Raw genomic sequence first — 23,242 nt, 5'->3', positions numbered from 1 at the left:
ATTTTTTCTGACTTTGACACATGTAAAAATGCATTAATAATGTGCAGCATATGTGTAAAGGGGCACTATGTGTGTCATTATGTGTATAAGGGCATTAATAATGTGCGGCATATGTGTAACAGGGTACTACTGTATGTGTGTCATTATGTGTATAGGTGCACTAATAATGTGCAGCAAATGTGTAGGGGGCACTATGTGTGTCATTATGTGTATAAGGGCATTAATAATGTGTGGCATATGTGTAAGGGACATTATGTGTAAAAGGGCATTAATAAAGGTTGTCATAATGTGTAAGGTGCATTATGTTTATAAGGACATTAATGTGTCACATATGTGTAAGGGGCATTACTGTGTGGAATTGTGTATAAATGCATTACTAATGTGTGGCATTATGTGTATAAGGTGCTCTACTATGTGGCGTTGCAAATAGAAAGGGCACTACTGTGTCGTCTAATGTGAATAAAGAGCAATAAGGTGTGCTGTAATGTGAATAAGGAGCAATTCAGTGTGATGTAATGTGAATAAGGGGCTCTACTGTGAGGAGTAACGTTTATAAGGTAAAGTGATACTACTGTGGGATGTAATATGAATTATGGACACTATCGCAAGATAAAATGTGAATAAAGTTGCAGTACTGCGTGGCGTAATTGGAATTGGGGTTACTAATGTGTGGCCATGCCCCTTCCCAGCAAGAAGATGCCCCTTTTTGGGCTGTGCGTCAAATGTGCGAACTGTTCCTATTTAAAATATAGGGGGTACAAGGACTGCTATGGGTGAGGGGTGATGGTGCTGGGAAAGAGGTGCAAGGTCAGAGGCGGAACCAGCGGTGGTGCTAGGGGGCACCAGCCAAAATCTTGCCTAGGGCATCATATTGGTTAGGGCCGGCTCTGCTACAACTACAGTAATATGGATAGTGTTATTACAGATTAGTACATAATCCCTCTATAACACTACTGCCTCACACAGGCCAGAGCTTGTACTGCAGCCTACTCTGCATACATTTCGGACATGTGCCTTGAAGAGTCACACCTGCATTAATTTGTAACATCAATCATAACCCCCCCAACTTGCAGATGCAAAATTCTTTACACTCCTGAGCGATTCTACATGAAGCTTTTTACAACAAACAGGTCGTGAAAAGCCAACAAAATGTGAAACCCAATACACGGTGTCTTTATATGACGAGGCTTTCATGCAGGTGTGACTTGCTGTAATGCGTAGTCAGGTTTATGGCAGATGAAAGTGCTGACACGCACCCAGCTCGGCGCTCCTTTGTATATGGCCTCCTCGGCTTCTGTCCTCAATGCATTTCCCATATGTCCCATCCTGTCGCCTAGTATTACCGGGCACGCCAATAGTTTTCATGTTGGCTCCATATTTATGTTGATATGAAGTAGGCAGGAACAGCAAAACCCTGTTTAACAACAGGAGTGGTATTCTCATCACACACCGTCTGCTATTCCCATCTAGCCATCCAGCTAATGCTTTAGTGTAGTGTTTCTGTTCTAGCGTGCCAAATTACCCCAATATTACACATATGTCACTACGTATGGGTCTAAAGGAACTTGTTTATGCGGAGATATACGGAATTACCAATGGCAAAATGTGCCTAATTGTTCATCCCATCCGCAGCAAAGACCGTGTTCAGGACACAACTTGATTCTGGATTTTGCTGGTGTAAATGTGCACAATCTTTTTCTGGTCCAATGGGAAATGGCCAAAATAGTATTCAGAGTCCCGTTTGCTATCGCTTTAAGACTATAATCTCTTCTTTCCTTTATAGGAGGAGTTACAGACTGTGGGGAAGATTTATCAAGGAGTGATATCCTCGTTATCACCTGTCACGAATGATAAATAGTGCTCTAGCCAATCAGCTGGTAACTGTTGTGTGTTTGAAAAGTGACAGTTGGGAGCTGATTGGCTGGAGCACCATTTATCATTTGTAACGAGTGATAACAAGAATATCACTTGTTGATAAATAGGCCTGTTTGTTTGAAAAGTTGTTGTTAGTTGGATGGTTGGTTGGTACTAAGGGGTCTATTTACTAAGCCTTGGATGGAGATAAAGTAGCAGCCAATCAGCTCCTAACTGCCATGTTACAGGCTGTGTGTGACAAATAACAGTTAGGAGCTGATTGGTTGGTACTTTATCTCCATCCACTTTATCTCCATCCCTTGCTCAGTAAATAGACCCCTTAATCTCTCTCCATTTTATCACTCTTCAAGGTATAGTGCAGAGATTCTCAAACGCGGTCCTCAAGGCATCCCAACAGTCCAGGTTTTAGGTATATCCGTATCGGCACAGATGGTTAAATCAAATTGACTGAGGTGCTAATTAAGTCACCTGTTGCCAAACATGGATATACTTAAAGGCTGGACTGTTGGGGTGACTGGAGGACAGCTTTTGAGAACCTCTGGCTTAGTGCATCTACTCCCTAGTCTTCCTTTTTCCCCTAAACCAGGCATTCCCAACCACGGTCCTCAAGGCACACTAACAGTGCAGGTTTTAGTGCTATCCAGGCCTGAGCACAGGTGAATTAATTATTAGCTCAGTTATTTTGATTTAACCATCCGTGCTGCAGCCTGGATATCACTAATACCTGCACTGTTAGTGTGCCTTGAGGACCGTGGTTGGGAATGCCAGGCCTAAACTATTGCTGGGTCTAGAGTCCTTTTATTTTATTTCTTAAATGAGTAGTTATGGGTTGTCCAGATTATTTTTATGATTTCATTTCCATTCAGCAAGTTTATTTGTGCACGCAGGTGCATCCGTGTTCCCAAGCCACACTGGAGTGCCCAGATACGCACAGCTGCAGCCAACAGTAGATGCTGCATTTTCCTCCTGCGCAGATGCTGCCATCACGGCCTGCACATTCATCTGCCTCTTCCATATGCGTCCTTACAAGCCAGTATTTGTGTTGAGGGCCCCCAATTTGCACTTATGTAAACTACTTATTTCGGCTGATGTTGAGTTGGACACAGGTCCAAAGAGAAGAAGACATGAGTCTAGGTCTACCTTCCTCAGTCAGTTGTAATTACACAAACAGGACCTTATTATACTTGGCTTGCATTTGACTCCTTCCGTTCCCCGTTCCGTCTCTCAGGCGTAAGGAGGTGCAAGTATCAGGTCTGTGTACTGGTGTAGGCAAGGCCGCCGAGATACCACGGGTCACTGGAAGCTATGCCTCTTTGTGTTATACCCGGGACATAGCTTCAACATTCTGGGGGCCATGGTTCTATGTTCCTTCCCCACACTTCAGAGCCCCTACAGAACCTGGTACCTTCTAAACTAGAGTTGTTGCCCAAAGCAACCAGTCATATCCTAGCTATCATTTATGTAATGCATTCTAAAATATGATAGCTGACCTCTGGTTGGTTGTTGCCATGGGAAGCCATATGTCTTTATTTTGGTTTGATGGATCTCCCCCATACACATGGACATTGAAAAGACCATGTAGACCAGACAAATACAACTGATGCGTTATATAGTCTGTCAGTCGTTCTCCACACACTCTAAAAACGTACAGGAATCTGCTGTACACGTAGGACGGACATTGCTAGAAGGTTAGTGAAATTACAGTAATATAAGGCACTGTGCATCAGGTAAGTCTCACAGTATTTAGGGTGCATTTGTACAGGGCAGAGTGTAAAGGAGACTGGAAGTTTCCTTTACTAAAGGTTGATCATTTTTGGGGTCTAGTCATGAAGCAGTGAAAAGTGTGGAGAAGTGAGCCAGTGGAGAAGTTGCCCATGGCAACCAATCAGCTTAGAAGTAACATTTATAATTTGTATACTATAGAATTGTACGGAGCAGCTGATTGGTTGCCATGGGCAAGTTCTCTGCTCTTTTCACTGCTTCATGGATAGACCCCTAAGACCGGTAGTTTAAAGTTATATTACCATTTCTGTTACAATAATACTGTAGCGCTTCACTCAACACATTTGTTTTTGGTCCTGATAATGTTTATTTAGTTTAGTTTGTAAGTATTCTCGGCTCTGTAGCACTGATTAATTAACACTGTTAATTGAAACAAGATTTTATATCATGAACCACTTCTTAGGAATCAAAAGAACTTCATATTTGTCCTGTTCCCTGGAGACGAAGAGTAACCAAGATAATCCACCGCCCCCCTTCCTCGCTGAGATATTGACGAACTGAATGTGTCTTGGGAGTCTCATTTTGGAAGTGGAACAGAAGCATAAGCCCCCACCCCCTCCTCGGCGACTTTGGAAATGTTAATAAATCCACAATAAATAAAATCAAGTCTAATACCATAACTGCTTTTCCTTGGCATAGGAGAGCTATGGGCTACAACCTGTTATGAAATAGCTTCAGTCTGCAAAAGACCAGCGCTTATTTGCTAAATAAACTTGGCTGGCTAAAATTCCTATTTGTGCAGCCATTAATGCAGCATCTGCCAGCGTCTAATAAGATTGCTCTCGTCCCGCACTGAATTCATTCAAACTAGTTTGATAGTTTATTTACTCACTCCGATGTCTTAAAGAAAACCAGACTTCCTTGCATCAGATGTAAATACAGGTGGTCCTCAGTACCCAATTGACGGTAGCACAACTATCATTACAGTTTTATTCTAACAATTTGTCTAAGGAATCCAGTGCAAATCAAGGGATGAGAAGATAGAGGACACAGGAGCAGAAGCCGGGTTTAGCTTACACCAGTTTGTGTAGTGTAATATCCATAAAATAGTGTTTGCGCCGGAAAGAGACCACTTGCATGTGCACATATGGGGACTTGTGTCAATCGGGTACTTGCGCCCACTTGCACCTGGCGAGGCCAGAAGGGGTGGACTAAAGTAGAAGGAGTCTAATAAGGACTTACAGTATTTGTGCAAGTGCAAACTGATTCAGACTGGAGCAGTGTGCGGTTTTTTTTTATGGTTGTCATGCACAACATTTGCACCTGGTGTATTAGGGGTCTATTCATGAAGCAGTGAAAAGTGTGGAGAAGTGAGCCAGTGGAGAAGTTGCCATGACAACCAATCAGCATTGAAGTAACATTTATAATTTGCATACTATACAATTGTACGGAGCAGCTGATTGGTTGCCATGGGCAACTTCTCCACAGGCTCACTTCTCCACACTTTTCACTGCTTAATGAATAGACCCCTTAGAGAGGGGTTTTAAGACTGGGATGCATTTAGCACCACACCACTCAGAATCCCGGCGTCGGAACACAAAATGCCGACAACCCGAAGTTAAGTATCAGGTCCACTGTCAGGGTTAGGACCCAAGGGAGGTAGGAGAGAGAGATAAAGTACCAGCCAATCAGCTCCTAGCTGTAATTTTTCAAACACAGCCTGTAACATGGCAAGTAGGAGCTGATTGGCTGATACTTTATCTTTCTCCACGTTACCACTCTGCAAGGCTTAGTGCTTCGTGTGCATGTGCAGAGGTAAAACACGTACTTTGTGCAGGACAAAGAAACATAGAACGTGACGGCAGATAAGAACCACTCGGCCCATCTAGTGTGCCCCTTTTTTTAACCATATTGTTACCTCAAACCTTATTAGACCCTATTTCTTTGTAAGGATATCCTTATGTCTATCCCCTGCATGTTTAAAGTTCTCTACTGTTTTAGGCTCTACCACCTCTGCTGGGAGGTTATTCCACTTGTCCACTACCTCCCTCCAGTGTCAGTGCACTCACCATGACCTGTGTTAGTGGTAATCGGTGATGGGGTGTTGTTAATAATGGTTGTGTTTAAGACTGGTCACTAGGGATGCTAGAAAGAAATAAGATCGGTGAATACAAGAACTTAGCCATGTATTCAATATTACCCCTATATCCAGAAAGTCATATCGCTTTTCAGACAATGTCAGAAATGAAAAAGAGTCTTTTATACTGTATTTGCGGCCCAACACTGCAATCTCAATTTTATTTTTAGTCTATATTTGCATGGCACTGTGGACACCTTGTGGCACCATTTAAATAAAAGACAATTGTAATAATTAACATCGATTACAGGATTAGGCACACAAATATTGAGACCCTTTTTTATTATTTTAATAATAAGGTCACATACAGTGATTCACATAACATTTGTTTATTTGTATTAATTTTGTTGTCTGGCGTTAGTCATTTGTTTAGAATTACTGGCCACTTGTTTGGCGTTAGTCATTTGCTGCAGAATTATTGCCCACTTGTTTGGCGTTAGTCATTTGTTGTAGAATTACTGGCCACTTGTTTGGCGTTAGTAATTTGCTGCAGAATTATTGGCCACTTGTTTGGCGTTAGTCATTTGTTGCAGAATTACTGGCCACTTCTTTGGCGTTAGTAATTTGCTGCAGAATTATTGGCCACTTGTTTGGCGTTAGTCATTTGTTGCAGAATTACTGGCCACTTGTTTGGCGTTAGTCACTTGTTGCAGAATCACTGGCCACTTGTTTGGTGTTAGTCATTTGTTGTAGAATTACTGGCCACTTGTTTGGCGTTAGTCATTTGCTGCAGAATTACTGGCCACTTGTTTGGTGTTAGTCACTTGTTGCAGAATCACTGGCCACTTGTTTGGCGTTAGTCATTTATTGTAGAATTACTGGCCACTTGTTTGGCGTTAGTCATTTATTGTAGAATTACTGGCCACTTGTTTGGCGTTAGTCATTTATTGTAGAATTACTGGCCACTTGTTTGGCATTAGTCATCTGTTGTAGAATTACTGGCCACTTGTTTGGCATTAGTCATCTGTTGTAGAATTACTGGCCACTTGTTTGGCATTAGTCATTTGCTTAAGAATTACTGACCACTTGTTTGGCGTTAGTCATTTGCTGCAGAATTACTGGTCACTTGTTTGGTGTTAGTCATTTGTTGTAGAATTACTGGCCACTTGTTTGGCGTTAGTCATTTGCTGCAGAATTACTGGCCACTTGTTTGGTGTTAGTCATTTGTTGTAGAATTACTGGCCACTTGTTTGGCGTTAGTCATTTATTGTAGAATTACTGGCCACTTGTTTGGTGTTAGTCATTTGTTGTAGAATTACTGGCCACTTGTTTGGCGTTAGTCATTTATTGTAGAATTACTGGCCACTTGTTTGGCGTTAGTCATTTATTGTAGAATTACTGGCCACTTGTTTGGCGTTAGTCATTTATTGTAGAATTACTGGCCACTTGTTTGGCATTAGTCATCTGTTGTAGAATTACTGGCCACTTGTTTGGCATTAGTCATCTGTTGTAGAATTACTGGCCACTTGTTTGGCATTAGTCATTTGCTTAAGAATTACTGACCACTTGTTTGGCGTTAGTCATTTGCTGCAGAATTACTGGTCACTTGTTTGGTGTTAGTCATTTGTTGTAGAATTACTGGCCACTTGTTTGGCGTTAGTCATTTGCTGCAGAATTACTGGCCACTTGTTTGGTGTTAGTCACTTGTTGCAGAATCACTGGCCACTTGTTTGGTGTTAGTCATTTGTTGTAGAATTACTGGCCACTTGTTTGGCGTTAGTCATTTATTGTAGAATTACTGGCCACTTGTTTGGCGTTAGTCATTTATTGTAGAATTACTGGCCACTTGTTTGGCGTTAGTCATTTATTGTAGAATTACTGGCCACTTGTTTGGCGTTAGTCATTTATTGTAGAATTACTGGCCACTTGTTTGGCATTAGTCATCTGTTGTAGAATTACTGGCCACTTGTTTGGCATTAGTCATCTGTTGTAGAATTACTGGCCACTTGTTTGGCATTAGTCATTTGCTTAAGAATTACTGACCACTTGTTTGGCGTTAGTCATTTGCTGCAGAATTACTGGTCACTTGTTTGGTGTTAGTCATTTGTTGCAGAATTACTGACCACTTGTTTGGTGTTAGTCATTTGTTGCAGAATTACTGGAAACTCCTTTGGCGTTATTTGCTGCAGAATTACTGGCCACTTGTTTGGCGTTAGTCGTTTGTTGTATTACTGGCCACTTGTTTGGAGTTAGTCACCTGTTGTAAAATTACTGGCCACTTAAGTATTTTTACCACAAAACAGCGTGGCTTTTTATGACATTTTTAATTTTCCGATTTGTAATTAAAGACCAGACCATTATTTTATGTTTTTGTTAATGAGGTGAAGTACTATATGTGAAGATACAAGTACAGAGTTTGCAACCTGCAGAAGAAATAAACGTGGCGCCATTTATTTTCTTTAAATAGTAGCATCCAGAGAATGAGTGTGATTGCTGTCTACTATTCTCGTCAGCTCCTAGCAGAAAGTCAGAGGGATCAAACCATGCAAATTTCCATGTCAGCATTAAGATTTGCATCCCCATTGTGCTGTCCTTAGCTGGACTGTATTTGCATTGGTGATGACGAGTGGAGCTGAAGGAAATCGGTATTAATAGTTTATTGGCAGTTTAATGTCTTGGCACCTGCCCGACCTATGAAATATAATAAACAGGAAGCTGAATGATGCATCGTCGTTCAATAACATTTTCAATCAAAACCTTTCAGCAGATTGCAGGGCGACCTTCCTGTAGGACCATTAGCACTCCCCGCTAAAAGGAGATGACAGCTCTTTAACCCACTAGACGCCAGTATGTAATGCAGTGCAACCTCCGGCAGACATGCGGCGGTTAAACACATTTTCCAAACTCTGTAACCAAAAGTAAATTGTCCATATAGTGTTTGTGTTTCAGAATTTGACGTTGTGTTTCGTAAAATGATAGGTATGTGTTTTATGTTTTTATTAAGTTGTCGACAGTGATTAAGGTTGCCAGGTTCAAGAGTCCGACAGGTTGAAAAAGGTCAACACACAAATGCTAGATAAATATAGAATACAAATAACACATAGAATACACAGAATTGGACTGCACGATCAACAAAGTGGTAAGCATTGCTACCTCACAGTCCTGAGGTAATGTGTTCAGTTTCTATCCAATGCACAATGTCTGTGTGGAGTTTGTGTGGGTTTCCCCTGGCTGCTCCAGCTTCCTCCCACATTCCAAAACCATAATTGTAGGAAGGGCCAAAACTAGGGGTGGGCTACTGGTGCGGCTGCAGAGTGCTCTGTCGCTGGCCCACGGCCCTTGTTTCTGGCTAGCAGGGTGCCTGGAATGGCACCCTACAGCCAGTATAGCTGCAGCAGTGCCGCACGTACTGTAGTGTCCTGTTTACAGCTGACCGGAGCATCTTCATTACTCTCCAGGCACTGCTGTAGCGCCAGTGGTGCAGTTTTATTTACAAAGCAATATCCGGATGATTAGCGTCCCTCCTCCAGCACAGAAGTAGCACACATGCCCCTCTGTTTAGAAAGGGTTAAAGCATGCCAGGCGCCAAGAGTGTGGTTTGTGTTTAGCCTCCGTAATTTCTGCATTTAGTTTCTCTAATTTCTGCACTGTGTACCTAGATCACATCTAGATAAGCTACAAAGGCACTCAGGAAGCCATGGGGGCAGGTTGTGGTACTGTCTTAACTGAGAAACAGCTGCTCGCTGGGTGAAGACAGGAACAAGGGGAAAGAAAGGGCCACTGGGATATTTAACTGGTTCTAAGGCCAAAACTTTTTTTTTTCGTATTCATTTGAGACTGAGGGTAATTGGGTCAAATGTCTTTGAAGGCTAAGATGCTCGTCAATGACTGCTCGCATTACCCTTTACTGTCAAAGATCAGTTTGTGAGCTCCTTAGGGGACTAGCAAGGCTGCAAATATACAAACTTATAATAAATTATTAATTCATTTCTTTTTTTCTTTTTTTTTGATAAATGACAAGTACATTGTTTGTGTTTTTCTTGTCAGTCCGCAATAAAATAATAGGCTTAGAAAAATTTGGATCAGACCAGTGACCATTTATAGCACATTTTTAGCTAGAAGGGCTTATTAGTGGACTGAGGCCCCTCACAAATTCCGTATGTCACAGAGTCCGTAACTGTGCCCTCAATTATACACCCGTAGTGGTTTCTGGGGAGGGGGGGGCTTGGGGGTGAGCAGTTATCAGGAGGTCACCACTGGTCACTTGTGTGACTGTGGTTTGGTAAAAGTACCAACGTGGCAGTATAAACACCAGGCTGGCTTCTGGCATACCCAAGCCGCTAGCTCTCCTAATGACAGGATTGGGGATGGTGGCCCAGCATACCACATCTATACACGTGTGCCAGCACGGGCACCGCGTAATTATCAGAGGCCACACTTACCCGAGAATGACTCCCACCACACAAATGACAGGGCTGCGTTATGGCTCTTAAAACAAGTATATGAACACACACTGTATGTAATCTAACTTATACTGATAATACCCCACACTAATGGGCAGATTAAATAAAGGTGTGTGGACAGCAGACTGTACAGGGGGAGATGTACCAAGTGATAAAGTGGAGTGAGATAAGGTACCAACCAATCAGCTCCTAACTGCCATGTTACAGGCTGTGTTTGAAAAATGACAGGAGCTGATTGGCTTTTTACTTTATCTATTTCCACTTTATCTAACTCCAAGGCTTAGTACATCTGCCTCTGTGACAGTGTGTCTTTACTTCTGTGTGTGTGACTAGTGCTACAATGTCTGGAAGAGAACCTGTCATCCTTCTTTGGTCTTAGTGCATACTGTAGGTCTTTTTTGCACCGTACAGCTGGCAACAAAGATGTCCTCTTATACGACATTGGAGCTGAGCAAGGCTGCTGCTGCCTGCATTTTACCTGGTCCCTGCCACCTGGTCCTTGCCACCGGCTGGGTCCTGCCACCTGCACAATGTTGCTGTCAGGCACCGAGACTGGCACATGCGCACCAGCGGCGGCTGGACAGGGCATGCACAAAACCCCGGCTTCTATGGACTGCATCAGCAACAGCCCATTGAAGCCGGCTGGGAATGCCCGAAAAGGCAGGGAGTGGCTTCCCACAGAAAGCCAGCTCTCTGCTTATCGCAGCCCGGTCTGGCAGTCCCAGAGGAAAGAAACACCTCCCAATGGGACTGTCTGTAGTGTCTCTGACTGGCAGCCAAGGACTGTGTCTGGCTCACTGACATGAGCTGAGGTGGTGGATTTTACTGGGGAAATCCGCCCCTGGTTGTTGGGTATGGTCAAGGTATTGAAAGAGAAACAAAGAACAGGAATATACAGTGGATGGAATAGGATAATACAAGCAATACCAATATATCTGTCAATAAGTATGTATTTTCTGTCACTCATCCTCTGCATTAACCATGTGGTTAGCAATAGAAGTCAGCAGTGACCCTATTAGCCCAGGAAAGTGCTTTAGTTCAGTGCGCTCTTACCTGTTATACTCTCTCCGGACGACTTCTAGATTCTTTGGATTGCGGACAGTTTACACTATGGGTTATCACTGGTTCCTAGTATTTATTAGTTCCTAGTGAACTGACAGGCCCAATTATCATGGTATTAGCAAACAAAATGGCTGCCTCCAATGTGCACAGAATAGAAGAGCCTTATGCTTGCAAACATCAATATACAGTGAACAATCAGAGCAATCTATCCTGACACCATCCCCATTTCATAAAACCTTGTAGAGAGGCAATTATTAACATGTGTTGCGTTATAACAATATAACAGATCTGCCACGAGCAATGTACACAATATTAAAGGAAAAGCGGACCTAGGGCAGGCTGAAATTGAACACATATTTCCATGTCTGACTTCCTACCATTTTACACGCTGCCATTGATTTTTCCTGACACGCTCTTTTTATATTGAAGGACGTGCTTTTATTTTCTTCCCTCTGATAGAACCCGCAAGGAGAAATACTAACAGAAGGAAAAAAGAAAACCAAAGTAATATTAAACCTGCCTGAAGTAAAAATGTAATGTAACACCTGTACCCAACAATTCCGTGTTGTAAATATATTTATATATATATATACTTCTATTATATCAAATTTTATTTAATAATACACAGGCTCTCTTGGGTATTTGATCTCCACAGTTTGAGAATAGTCGTGATTAACCAATCTCCTCCGCTTTCTCCTCGCACAGCCGCTGAAACAAAGTTTACTGTGATCAGAGTTCTAAATGTAATGTTCTAAGTAGTAGACATTCCATTGTATACTGATCTTGTAAGTACTACAAAAAGGTTTCACACTGGTGCTCCTCGGGCCTCTACACATTGGGCCTGATTCTGGGTTGCACTTCACGTGTGTCCAGATTCGCACTTGCGGTTGAGGCGCACGGTCTCAGAAATACCTTGAAAATAATTTGGTTTTTTTTGGACAGCTTCAGGGAGGAGTCTAAGCAGTGGGGTAACCAATTCTTTCCTTGGTTAGATACACTCTCTAGCAGAATGTAGCTAATATGGCTGGGATGTAAAGTCTTCTCCACCAAACGCTCCTTTCCTTGGTTAGATACACTCTCGAGCAGAAAATAGCTAATATGGCTGGGATGTAAAGTCTTCCCCACCTGACGCTTCTTTCCTTGGTTAGATACACTCTCTAGCAGAACATAGCTAATATGGCTGGAATGTAAAGTCTTCCCCGCCTAACACTTTTTTTCTTGGTTAGATACACTCTCTTGCAGGACTTAGCTTATATGGCAGGGATTTAAAGTCTCCCCCACCTAACACTTCTTTCCTTGGTTAGATACACTCTGTAGCAGAACATATGGCAGGGATATAAAGTCTTCCCCACCTAACACTTCCTTGGTTAAATACACTCTCTCGTAGAACATATCTAATATGACTGGGCTCTGAAGTCTTCCTCGCCTATTTCTTCTTTTGTTGGTTAGATACACTCTCTGGCAGAACATATGGGTCCTGGTCGGAATGTCAACACCAAGATGTTTATTGTACATTTTTGTATTTTTTTTTTATTTAGGGTTAGGTTTAGGGGTTAGAGTTAGGATAATATAAGCAAAAGAACGTTATGTCAACATTCTGATGCCGACATTATGAACATGTCGACAGTTTAATCATGTCAACATTCCCTCTGTTGTCCTAACATCCATGCCATTCGGAATGTTGACATTCAACGTCTGTTGACATTTTGGTGTAGAGTATCCACCTTTTACACTACATATAAACATATATTACGGGTGTGGTATGGAGGGTTGACAGTAACTAGGTTGACAGTGTCTAGGTTGACCACTATTGGTCGACAGTAACTAGGTTGACAGGGATGCATGTCGACAGGGTCTGTCGGTCGACAGGTCTAGTTCGACAGGTCAAAAGGTTGACATGAGTTTTTTATTTTTTTTGGTGTTGTATAGTGACGGGGAACCCCAATTAGTGCGATTCGCTCGACATGCTTCGGGCAAGGTGCCTCGCTCCGCTACCGCTGCTCTCTTCACAGGTTACCGTTCCATCGTAGTCTGCGTGGATCGTTAAGTATGAAAAACTTCAAAAAAAGGAACACAAATGTGAAAAACTCGTCAACCTTTTGACCTGTCGACCTAGATAGAACATGTCGACTTAGAGACCCTGTAGACCTAGTTACTGTCGACCTAGAGACCGGATACCAAAATGACTGGGATCTGAACCCTTCAGTAGAAGGGGGGTTTAATACAGTGTTCTGCCTACCCTCAATCACCACTGCTGTATGACAGCCGCCACTGCAGCATGAAAGCCGCCATGTAGCAGTGGGGTCTGGCGTGGGCAGAGAACTGGGTACCATCTGCTCGCCGTTTGCGAATGCCACCACTCCGCGCTCTGTCGTTTTCAGAATCACTCTGCAGTAGAGGGTCCGTTTCATTTCGGCATAGCTGCTCCAGAAGTAAAAAGAAGTAAAGATAAAAGATATATGAGGCAAGACCACCTCTATCTGACGATGGCTGGGTACGGAATTCCTTATAGTACATTCCCTGTGCCCAGACACAATAGACGGGAGTGACATACATACATGAGATGTGCATTGAGCTGGCCTTCCCCTTATCATAAATAAATTCAGACATAAGGGCAGATGTACTGATCCTTGGGTGAAGAGTGATAAAGTGAGCAGACATAAAATTCCAGCCAATCAGCTCCTAGCTGCCATGTTACAGGCTGCTTTTGAAAAATGTCAGTTAGGACGGAGCTGATTGGTTGTTACTTTATCTCTCTTCAAAGTTTGGAACATCTGCCCCTAAGAGTAAAACGATGATGGGGCTTTGCAGTTTCTGGTCCCTATTTCTTATTGAGGCTAGCGTGTCCTCCTGCCAAACGACCACCGTGACGTGGGTCATTGTTGATAGAACCTGTGAGAGACCAAACATAGAGGATTGATGTCTGGCCAAAACCAAGTACAGTTTAAGAGTCAAAAGCTTCCCAGACATTGGTCTTGGTGGACATTCCGGTTCCCGGTCACCTGAGCTCGTGTCAGCTCCCCTCCGCAAGAATGAGAAAGGGGACTTGCTCACACAATGTGTCAGTAACCCCTGCAAGCTTCCTATTAATTCCTTGTCTGATAGAAAAATACCACTAAACTAGTGCTTATTACATGTAATCCAGATCACTGGCATAATGATACAGTACATTATATACTTTCCTAAATTCGTTCATTCAATATCTCACTTCCTTCCCTCCAGGCAGTGACCATTATATTTTACACATGGGTTCCAGCTGGTTTCCATTCCCCCCTTCAAAACATATTTCAGCGCACAGAGATTGAAGGCGAGACGCTTTATCTAATGTAGTCAACTTCTAGCAAACAGGCCGATAGTCTTTCCTACTCACATGTTTTATTAATAGTGGTTGATTATATCAGGCAATGAGTACAAGGCTTTGCTGGCAAGAAGGTCTGCATGCACTGTGCTCTCCTGGAATGCCTCCTTCCCAGGCTCCTAAGGAAACAGTAGTTCAGCAACATAACAATTAGATCGCACAAGGTGTTTGTCTGAGGGCCCTCGTGGTACAGAGCGTTCCTAAAATATGGTATAGTATCACATCCCGGAGGGGAGGGGGGGCAGGATAAAACTTTATTGTAGATAAAGGCTGACCAGAAAAGTTATACAGATGTGTCCTCAAATGGCTTTGCTGTGATCGCCACATAGCCCCACCTAGCGCGCCATGGAAATTGTGACTTAGCCGCGACAAGCGTTTTCTGTTCTTACAATATGCGTCTTATAAGCACCATTAAAGCAACAGCATTATACTAACCCTTGGGGCTGGAAGTAATTGGACTTCTGCATGCGACAAAGTTGCAGATTTGCTTCAAAAAAGGTTCCAGTACAAGCATCAGCTGTCGTTCCTACTTCCGCGTTTCACTATGACTAACGTGTAACTTTGTATCAATTCCTTTGCAATGAACGTAGCAACAACCCTAGTACATGGTGAGCAACTTTGTAGAGTATGTGGCTACGAAGCAACTAACATATGCAAGAATCCCGGGATTTTCCCGAGGCTTCGCCAAACTACCCAGGACTCGCTTATGTCTGATAGGTACCAACACGGGAACGGGCTGCACTTAGAAGCCTCTGATAGGCTGTTCGGGGCTAACTGGGGGGCGGGGCTGCCTAGACGGGACAGGGTCCGTGCTGTCGGGAGGGGACAGGGTCCGTGTTGTAGGGAGGGTGCTGTGTTCCATGCTGCAGCGTGTAGAAGCAGCTGACTGGAGAAGGGGTTTGTATATGCTTGAGTGTATGAGTGTGATGTTTGTATGACATGTATGTTTATATATGAGAGCAGCCTGGCAGCCCTGGCTTGTAGAATGCCTGGGTACACCGGCTTATGGGGGTCATTCCGAGTTGTTCGCTCGCTAGCAGATTTTAGCAGCATTGCACACGCTAGGCCACCGCCCTCTGAGAGTGTATCTTAGCTTAGCAGAATAGAGAACGAAAGATTACTGTAGCAGAATTGCGAATAGAAAATTCTTAGCAGTTTCTGAGTAGCTCGAGACTTACTCCTACACTGCGATCAGCTCAACCCGTTTCGTTCCTGGTTTGACGTCACACACGTGCCCTGCGTTCGGCCAGCCACTCCCCCGTTTCTCCCGACACTCCCGCGTTTTTCCCTGACACGCCTGCGTTTTTCCGCACACTCCCTGAAAACGGCCAGTTTCCGCCCAGAAACACCCACTTCCTGTCAATTACACTCCGATCACTTCAACGATGAAAATTCTTCATTCGGACGTGAGTAAATCTACTAAGTTTTGTGCTAAAATACTTAGCGCATGCGCACTGCGTATCATGTGCATGCGCATTTTTGCCTTAATCGCTCCGTTGCGAAAATCGGCAACGAGCGAACAACTCGGAATGACCCCCTATGTCTGGAAGGGGACGACCTGGGAATTTCCCGGGTCTCAGGTGTAGTATAAAAGGGGTCGGTGTAGTATAAAAGGGGTCAGCCAGCAAAAACCCGGGTTTTTGCTGAGATGAAAAGCCCTGGTCTGAGCAGGGAAATTCCCGTGTCGTATGTCTGAAAGTGGTATAAGTTAGGTGCAATATTTAGTAAAAAGAACAATATATGCTACCTGTGGCAGAGCATCAAAGTCTTGCAATATGGCTATTTGTTTATAACATCGATGTATAGAAATTTTACCCATTATCCCTATGGAAGGTATATTTGCAGTTTGTGAGGGATATATACATATATATATATATGTATATATATATATATATATATATATATCGTATACCATATATATCACAGAGGCTCTGCACTCACCATAATAAACATTGGGGCTTTTATTCATATATTGATCAATACATTTAAGCTTGCAGCTCCCATCAGGGGGCCCAATTGTTCTGCAAGTCCTTCTCTATCACTCACAAATATAAACATGGCAGTTGCTATGACATTAGAAATAAACTTAAGCTACAGTATGCTAAGATATCTGGTTTACAGCTCACTGTATATTGGCTTTTAAAGGTGGGAAAGTCACCTAATAAGAATTTTCATTGAATTCATTATGTAGCTTAGTCTTCTGTGTTAAAATTTAAATCCTTTGTCTCTCCAGGTACTTCTGGGGCAGCAAGCCCAGCCAGCCAAAGAAACCTCCCCCCCAAAAGAAGAGACGCCACCTGTCCCGCCTCCGTCAGAAGACACCTGCACCAAAAAGCCAAGATCCCGCACCAAAATCTCGCTAGAAGCGCTTGGCATCCTACAAAGCTTTATCCATGATGTGGGCCTCTACCCAGACCAAGAAGCCATCCACACCTTGTCTGCCCAGCTGGACCTGCCCAAGCACACCATCATCAAGTTTTTCCAGAACCAGCGCTACCACGTCAAGCACCACGGCATACTGAAAGAGCACCTGGGTATAGCGGTGGACGTGGCGGAATATAAAGACGAGGAGCTGCTGACGGAATCAGAGGAGAACGACAGCGAGGAAAGTATGGAGGAGATGTATTCCGTGGAGCACAATGAGGAAAGCAGCGGGAATACCAAGGCCAATCTGTCCGAGGTGGACCAGAGATAATACAACATGCCACCTGCCACATAAACATAATAGCAATACAGACGCGCAAGACAGAATCACTTTGATTACTTGTAATGTTCAATCTCTGCAAGGTGGAGAGAGCGGAACAATGAGTTTTTGGTATTGCTATCTTGGAAAATTGCCTTGACACTTGAGTGTACAAATGACGTCCGACTGGAAGAAAACTAGTGTGAAACTTTATCCAGAATCATCTTGCACTTACAGTGATGATTAACGCAAATTACAGGACCTCAAGATTGGTGAAATCAATGAAGGAAAAGTATTTATATATCTATATATACACACATATTATTTATATATATATATATATATATGTATATATATGTGTGTATATATATATATATATGCACTGATATATGTGTATATATTTATATAGACATACAGATGGTGCATGGGAAGCAGATATTTCATTCTCGATGTACAGACTGTGAATTGCACACCTTTACACAAAAGACTGGACTATGTATTAAGACCACTGCGCAGTGAGATGCTTCGGGTCCCCCGTCCCACCCCCATCCACAGACTGCCTGCTCTCATTGGGTGGTTTCTTTTATTTTTTATTTTATTTTTTCCATGTTTCTTTTATTTCTCTTTGTGTTTATCCTTGGTTTATGTTTTCTTCTTAGTCTCTGCTTTCGTTCCGGCCGCATGGTGAATAACTTTTATTTAAAGGTATGTGTTTGGAAGTAAAACTGAAAAATAAAAAAAATGAAATAAAAAATATATAATATTGCAAATGCATCAAAAGGTCATTAAGGTTTACATATTACATTGGTGTAAAATATTTATTTTTGATTTGTAAGGAACGATGGGGGGGGGGGGGGGGGGCGGAGTGTTGCTGCTTTTTGTCCATGACGTGATGAAATGTTTAGTAAAATGACGCTATATATCCTTTACATGGTTAATTCTAGATTTTTTTTACATACTGACTGCCGTTCACACCATAGGACGAGCGCTCTTCATCTTGCTAGTTGAAATTACCAGTACTGTATCTAGGGGTCCGGGTGTACCTGGCAAGGAGAAGGGCTTGACTATCTAAAACCTCTGGTCAGCAGCACTGCAAGATAATGACGCATTTCTGGGCCACAACATCATGGCGGCTCAGTGACAGAGACTAGAGACAGAAGCTTGGACCAAAGGGCAAGTCTGGGGTAATTTGAGGAGAGCCTTCATTCATAAGGGGTCAAAATTTGTGGATGGGGAGGTGGGCACTGCCGAACCCCCCTCAATTGGTGCCCATCATGAGTGCCATATTTACGACCCTACATAGCACACTGGAAAATGATGATGGGGATCATTTTAATGGTTGCCTAGACTGGTCAAGATTTTAACCCTAACCCTCCATTCTGCAGACCAGCAAAACAGTGTTGTTGCAATCACCCGCACCCCATGATATGGAGAAGAGTGGGGACTGTGGGACCTGTGATTACATTTTCGTCGCAAGCTGAATTGATACGATTCATCTTAAATCTTAGACCACAAACATTTTAGAAACAAAGAAAGTAAGATTTTACTTACCGATAAATCTATTTCTCGGAGTCCGTAGTGGATGCTGGGGTTCCTGAAAGGACCATGGGGAATAGCGGCTCCGCAGGAGACAGGGCACAAAAAGTAAAGCTTTTCCAGATCAGGTGGTGTGCACTGGCTCCTCCCCCTATGACCCTCCTCCAGACTCCAGTTAGGTACTGTGCCCGGACGAGCGTACACAATAAGGGAGGATTTTGAATCCCGGGTAAGACTCATACCAGCCACACCAATCACACCGTACAACTTGTGATCTAAACCCAGTTAACAGTATGATAACAGCGGAGCCTCTGAAAGATGGCTTCCTTCAACAATAACCCGAATTAGTTAACAATAACTATGTACAATTATTGCAGATAATCCGCACTTGGGATGGGCGCCCAGCATCCACTACGGACTCCGAGAAATAGATTTATCGGTAAGTAAAATCTTATTTTCTCTATCGTCCTAGTGGATGCTGGGGTTCCTGAAAGGACCATGGGGATTATACCAAAGCTCCCAAACGGGCGGGAGAGTGCGGATGACTCTGCAGCACCGAATGAGAGAACTCCAGGTCCTCCTTAGCCAGAGTATCAAATTTGTAAAATTTTACAAACGTGTTCTCCCCTGACCACGTAGCTGCTCGGCAAAGTTGTAATGCCGAGACCCCTCGGGCAGCCGCCCAAGATGAGCCCACCTTCCTTGTGGAGTGGGCCTTTACAGATTTAGGCTGTGGCAGGCCTGCCACAGAATGTGCAAGTTGGATTGTGTTACAGATCCAACGAGCAATCGTCTGCTTAGACGCAGGAGCACCCATCTTGTTGGGTGCATACAATATAAACAACGAGTCAGATTTTCTGACTCCAGCTGTCCTTGCAATATATATTTTTAATGCTCTGACAACGTCCAGTAACTTGGAGTCCTCCAAGTCACTTGTAGCCGCAGGCACTACAATAGGCTGGTTCAGATGAAATGCTGACACCACCTTAGGGAGAAAATGCGGACGAGTCCGCAGTTCTGCCCTGTCCGAATGGAAAATCAGATATGGGCTTTTGTAAGATAAAGCTGCCAGTTCTGACACTCTCCTGGCCGAAGCCAGGGCTAGAAGCATGGTCACTTTCCATGTGAGATATTTCAAATCCACCTTCTTTAGTGGTTCAAACCAATGAGATTTTAGAAAGTCCAAAACCACATTGAGATCCCACGGTGCCACTGGAGGCACCACAGGAGGTTGTATATGTAGCACTCCCTTAACAAAAGTCTGGACTTCAGGGACTGAAGCCAATTCTTTTTGAAAGAAAATCGACAGGGCCGAAATTTGAACCTTAATAGATCCCAATTTGAGACCCATAGACAATCCTGATTGCAGGAAATGTAGGAATCGACCCAGTTGAAATTCCTCCGTCGGAGCACTCCGATCTTCGCACCACGCAACATATTTTCGCCAAATTCGGTGATAATGTTGCACGGTTACTTCCTTCCTTGCTTTAATCAAAGTAGGAATGACTTCTTCCGGCATGCCTTTTTCCTTTAGGATCCGGCGTTCAACCGCCATGCCGTCAAACGCAGCCGCAGTAAGTCTTGAAACAGACAGGGACCCTGCTGAAGCAAGTCCCTCCTTAGAGGTAGAGGCCACGGATCTTCCGTGATCATCTCTTGAAGTTCCGGGTACCAAGTCCTTCTTGGCCAATCCGGAACCACTAGTATCGTCCTTACGCCTCTTTGCCGTATAATTCTCAATACTTTTGGTATGAGAGGCAGAGGAGGAAACACATACACCGACTGGTACACCCAAGGCGTTACCAGCGCGTCCACAGCTATTGCCTGCGGATCTCTTGACCTGGCGCAATACCTGTCCAGTTTTTTGTTGAGGCGAGACGCCATCATGTCCACCATTGGTCTTTCCCAACGGGTTACCAGCAAGTGGAAGACTTCTGGATGAAGTCCCCACTCTCCCGGGTGAAGATCGTGTCTGCTGAGGAAGTCTGCTTCCCAGTTGTCCACTCCCGGGATGAACACTGCTGACAGTGCTATCACATGATTCTCTGCCCAGCGAAGAATCCTTGCAGCTTCTGCCATTGCACTCCTGCTTCTTGTGCCGCCCTGTCTGTTCACATGGGCGACTGCCGTGATGTTGTCCGACTGGATCAACACCGGTTTTCCCTGAAGCAGAGGTTCTGCCTGGCTTAGAGCATTGTATATTGCTCTTAGTTCCAGAATGTTTATGTGAAGAGACGTTTCCAGGCTCGTCCATACTCCCTGGAAGTTTCTTCCTTGTGTGACTGCTCCCCAGCCTCTCAGGCTGGCGTCCGTGGTCACCAGGATCCAATCCTGTATGCCGAATCTGCGGCCCTCCAATAGATGAGCACTCTGCAACCACCACAGAAGAGACACCCTTGTCCTTGGAGACAGGGTTATCCGCAGGTGCATCTGAAGATGCGACCCTGACCATTTGTCCAACAGATCCCTTTGGAAAATTCTTGCGTGGAATCTGCCGAATGGAATTGCTTCGTAAGAAGCCACCATTTTTCCCAGGACTCTTGTGCATTGATGTACAGACACCTTTCCTGGTTTTAGGAGGTTCCTGACAAGCTCGGATAACTCCTTGGCTTTTTCCTCCGGGAGAAAAACCTTTTTCTGAACCGTGTCCAGAATCATCCCTAGGAACAGCAGACGAGTCTGTTCTCTGGACCTTGCCCTTATTAGGAGATCGTCCAAGTATGGGATAATTAATATGCCTTTTCTTCGAAGAAGAATCATCATCTCGGCCATTACCTTTGTAAAGACCCGAGGTGCCGTGGACAATCCGAACGGCAGCGTCTGAAACTGATAGTGACAGTTTTGTACAACGAACCTGAGGTACCCCTGGTGTGAGGGGTAAATTGGAACGTGGAGATACGCATCCTTGATGTCCAAGGATACCATAAAGTCCCCCTCTTCCAGGTTCGCTATCACTGCTCTGAGTGACTCCATCTTGAACTTGAACTTCTTTATGTACAGGTTCAAGGACTTCAGATTTAGAATAGGCCTTACCGAGCCATCCGGCTTCGGTACCACAAAAAGAGTGGAATAATACCCCTTCCCTTGTTGTAGAAGAGGTACCTTGACTATCACCTGCTGAGAGTACAGCTTGTGAATGGCTTCCAAAACCGTCTCCCTTTCGGAGGGGGACGTTGGTAAAGCAGACTTCAGGAAACGGCGAGGTGGATCTGTCTCTAATTCCAACCTGTACCCCTGAGATATTATCTGCAGGATCCAGGGATCTACCTGCGAGTGAGCCCACTGTGCGCTGTAATTTTTGAGACGACCACCCACCGTCCCCGAGTCCGCTTGAGAAGCCCCAGCGTCATGCTGAGGCTTTTGTAGAAGCCGGGGAAGGCTTCTGTTCCTGGGAAGGAGCTGCCTGTTGCTGTCTCTTCCCTCGACCTCTGCCTCGTGGCAGATATGAATAGCCCTTTGCTCTCTTATTTTTAAAGGAACGAAAGGGCTGCGGTTGAAAAGTCGGTGCCTTTTTCTGTTGGGGAGTGACTTGAGGTAGAAAGGTGGATTTCCCGGCTGTAGCCGTGGCCACCAAATCTGATAGACCGACTCCAAATAACTCCTCCCCTTTATACGGCAAAACTTCCATATGTCGTTTTGAATCCGCATCGCCTGTCCACTGTCGCGTCCATAAAGCTCTTCTGGCCGAAATGGACATAGCACTTACCCGTGATGCCAGTGTGCAGATATCCCTCTGTGCATCACGCATATAAAGAAATGCATCCTTTATTTGTTCTAACGACAGTAAAATATTGTCCCTGTCCAGGGTATCAATATTTTCAATCAGGGACTCTGACCAAACTACCCCAGCACTGCACATCCAGGCAGTCGCTATAGCTGGTCGTAGTATAACACCTGCATGTGTGTATATACTTTTTTGGATATTTTCCATCCTCCTATCTGATGGATCTTTAAGTGCGGCCGTCTCAGGAGAGGGTAACGCCACTTGTTTAGATAAGCGTGTTAGCGCCTTGTCCACCCTAGGAGGTGTTTCCCAGCGCTCCCTAACCTCTGGCGGGAAAGGGTATAATGCCAATAATTTCTTTGAAATTATCAGCTTTTTATCAGGGGCAACCCACGCTTCATTACACACGTCATTTAATTCTTCTGATTCAGGAAAAACTATAGGTAGTTTTTTTCACACCCCACATAATACCCTGTTTAGTGGTACCTGTAGTATCAGCTAAATGTAACGCCTCCTTCATTGCCAAAATCATATAACGTGTGGCCCTACTGGAAAATACGGTTGATTCGTCACCGTCACCACTGGAGTCAGTGCCTGTGTCTGGGTCTGTGTCGACCGACTGAGGCAAAGGGCGTTTCACAGCCCCTGACGGTGTTTGAGTCGCCTGGACAGGCACTAATTGATTGTCCGGCCGTCTCATGTCGTCAAACGACTGCTTTAGCGTGTTGACACTATCCCGTAG

The 23,242-nt window shown here is 44.1% G+C and overlaps 1 protein-coding gene across 4 annotated transcripts in view; it reads left to right on the top strand.

Annotated features, from left to right (window-relative positions):
- SATB2 (SATB homeobox 2) overlaps positions 1-17,999 on the top strand; it is a 229,436-nt gene extending 211,437 nt beyond the window's left edge. Inside the window, exon 10 of one of the 4 annotated variants that reach the window (XM_063933041.1) lies at positions 16,791-17,999. In XM_063933041.1, the coding sequence (XP_063789111.1) occupies positions 16,791-17,252 (462 nt within the window). In that variant the 3' untranslated portion in view covers positions 17,253-17,999. Of the gene's footprint in view, positions 1-4,060; positions 4,261-16,790 lie in introns of those variants that run through there. The other 3 variants (XM_063933039.1, XM_063933040.1, XM_063933042.1) reach the window with 3 other exon arrangements.
- Positions 18,000-23,242: the final 5,243 nt, after the last annotated feature.

The sequence above is a fragment of the Pseudophryne corroboree genome, chromosome 7 (genome assembly GCF_028390025.1).
Source record: "Pseudophryne corroboree isolate aPseCor3 chromosome 7, aPseCor3.hap2, whole genome shotgun sequence".
NCBI classification, from domain to species: domain Eukaryota; kingdom Metazoa; phylum Chordata; class Amphibia; order Anura; family Myobatrachidae; genus Pseudophryne; species Pseudophryne corroboree.
This window is presented reverse-complemented; position numbering and strand designations above follow the sequence as displayed.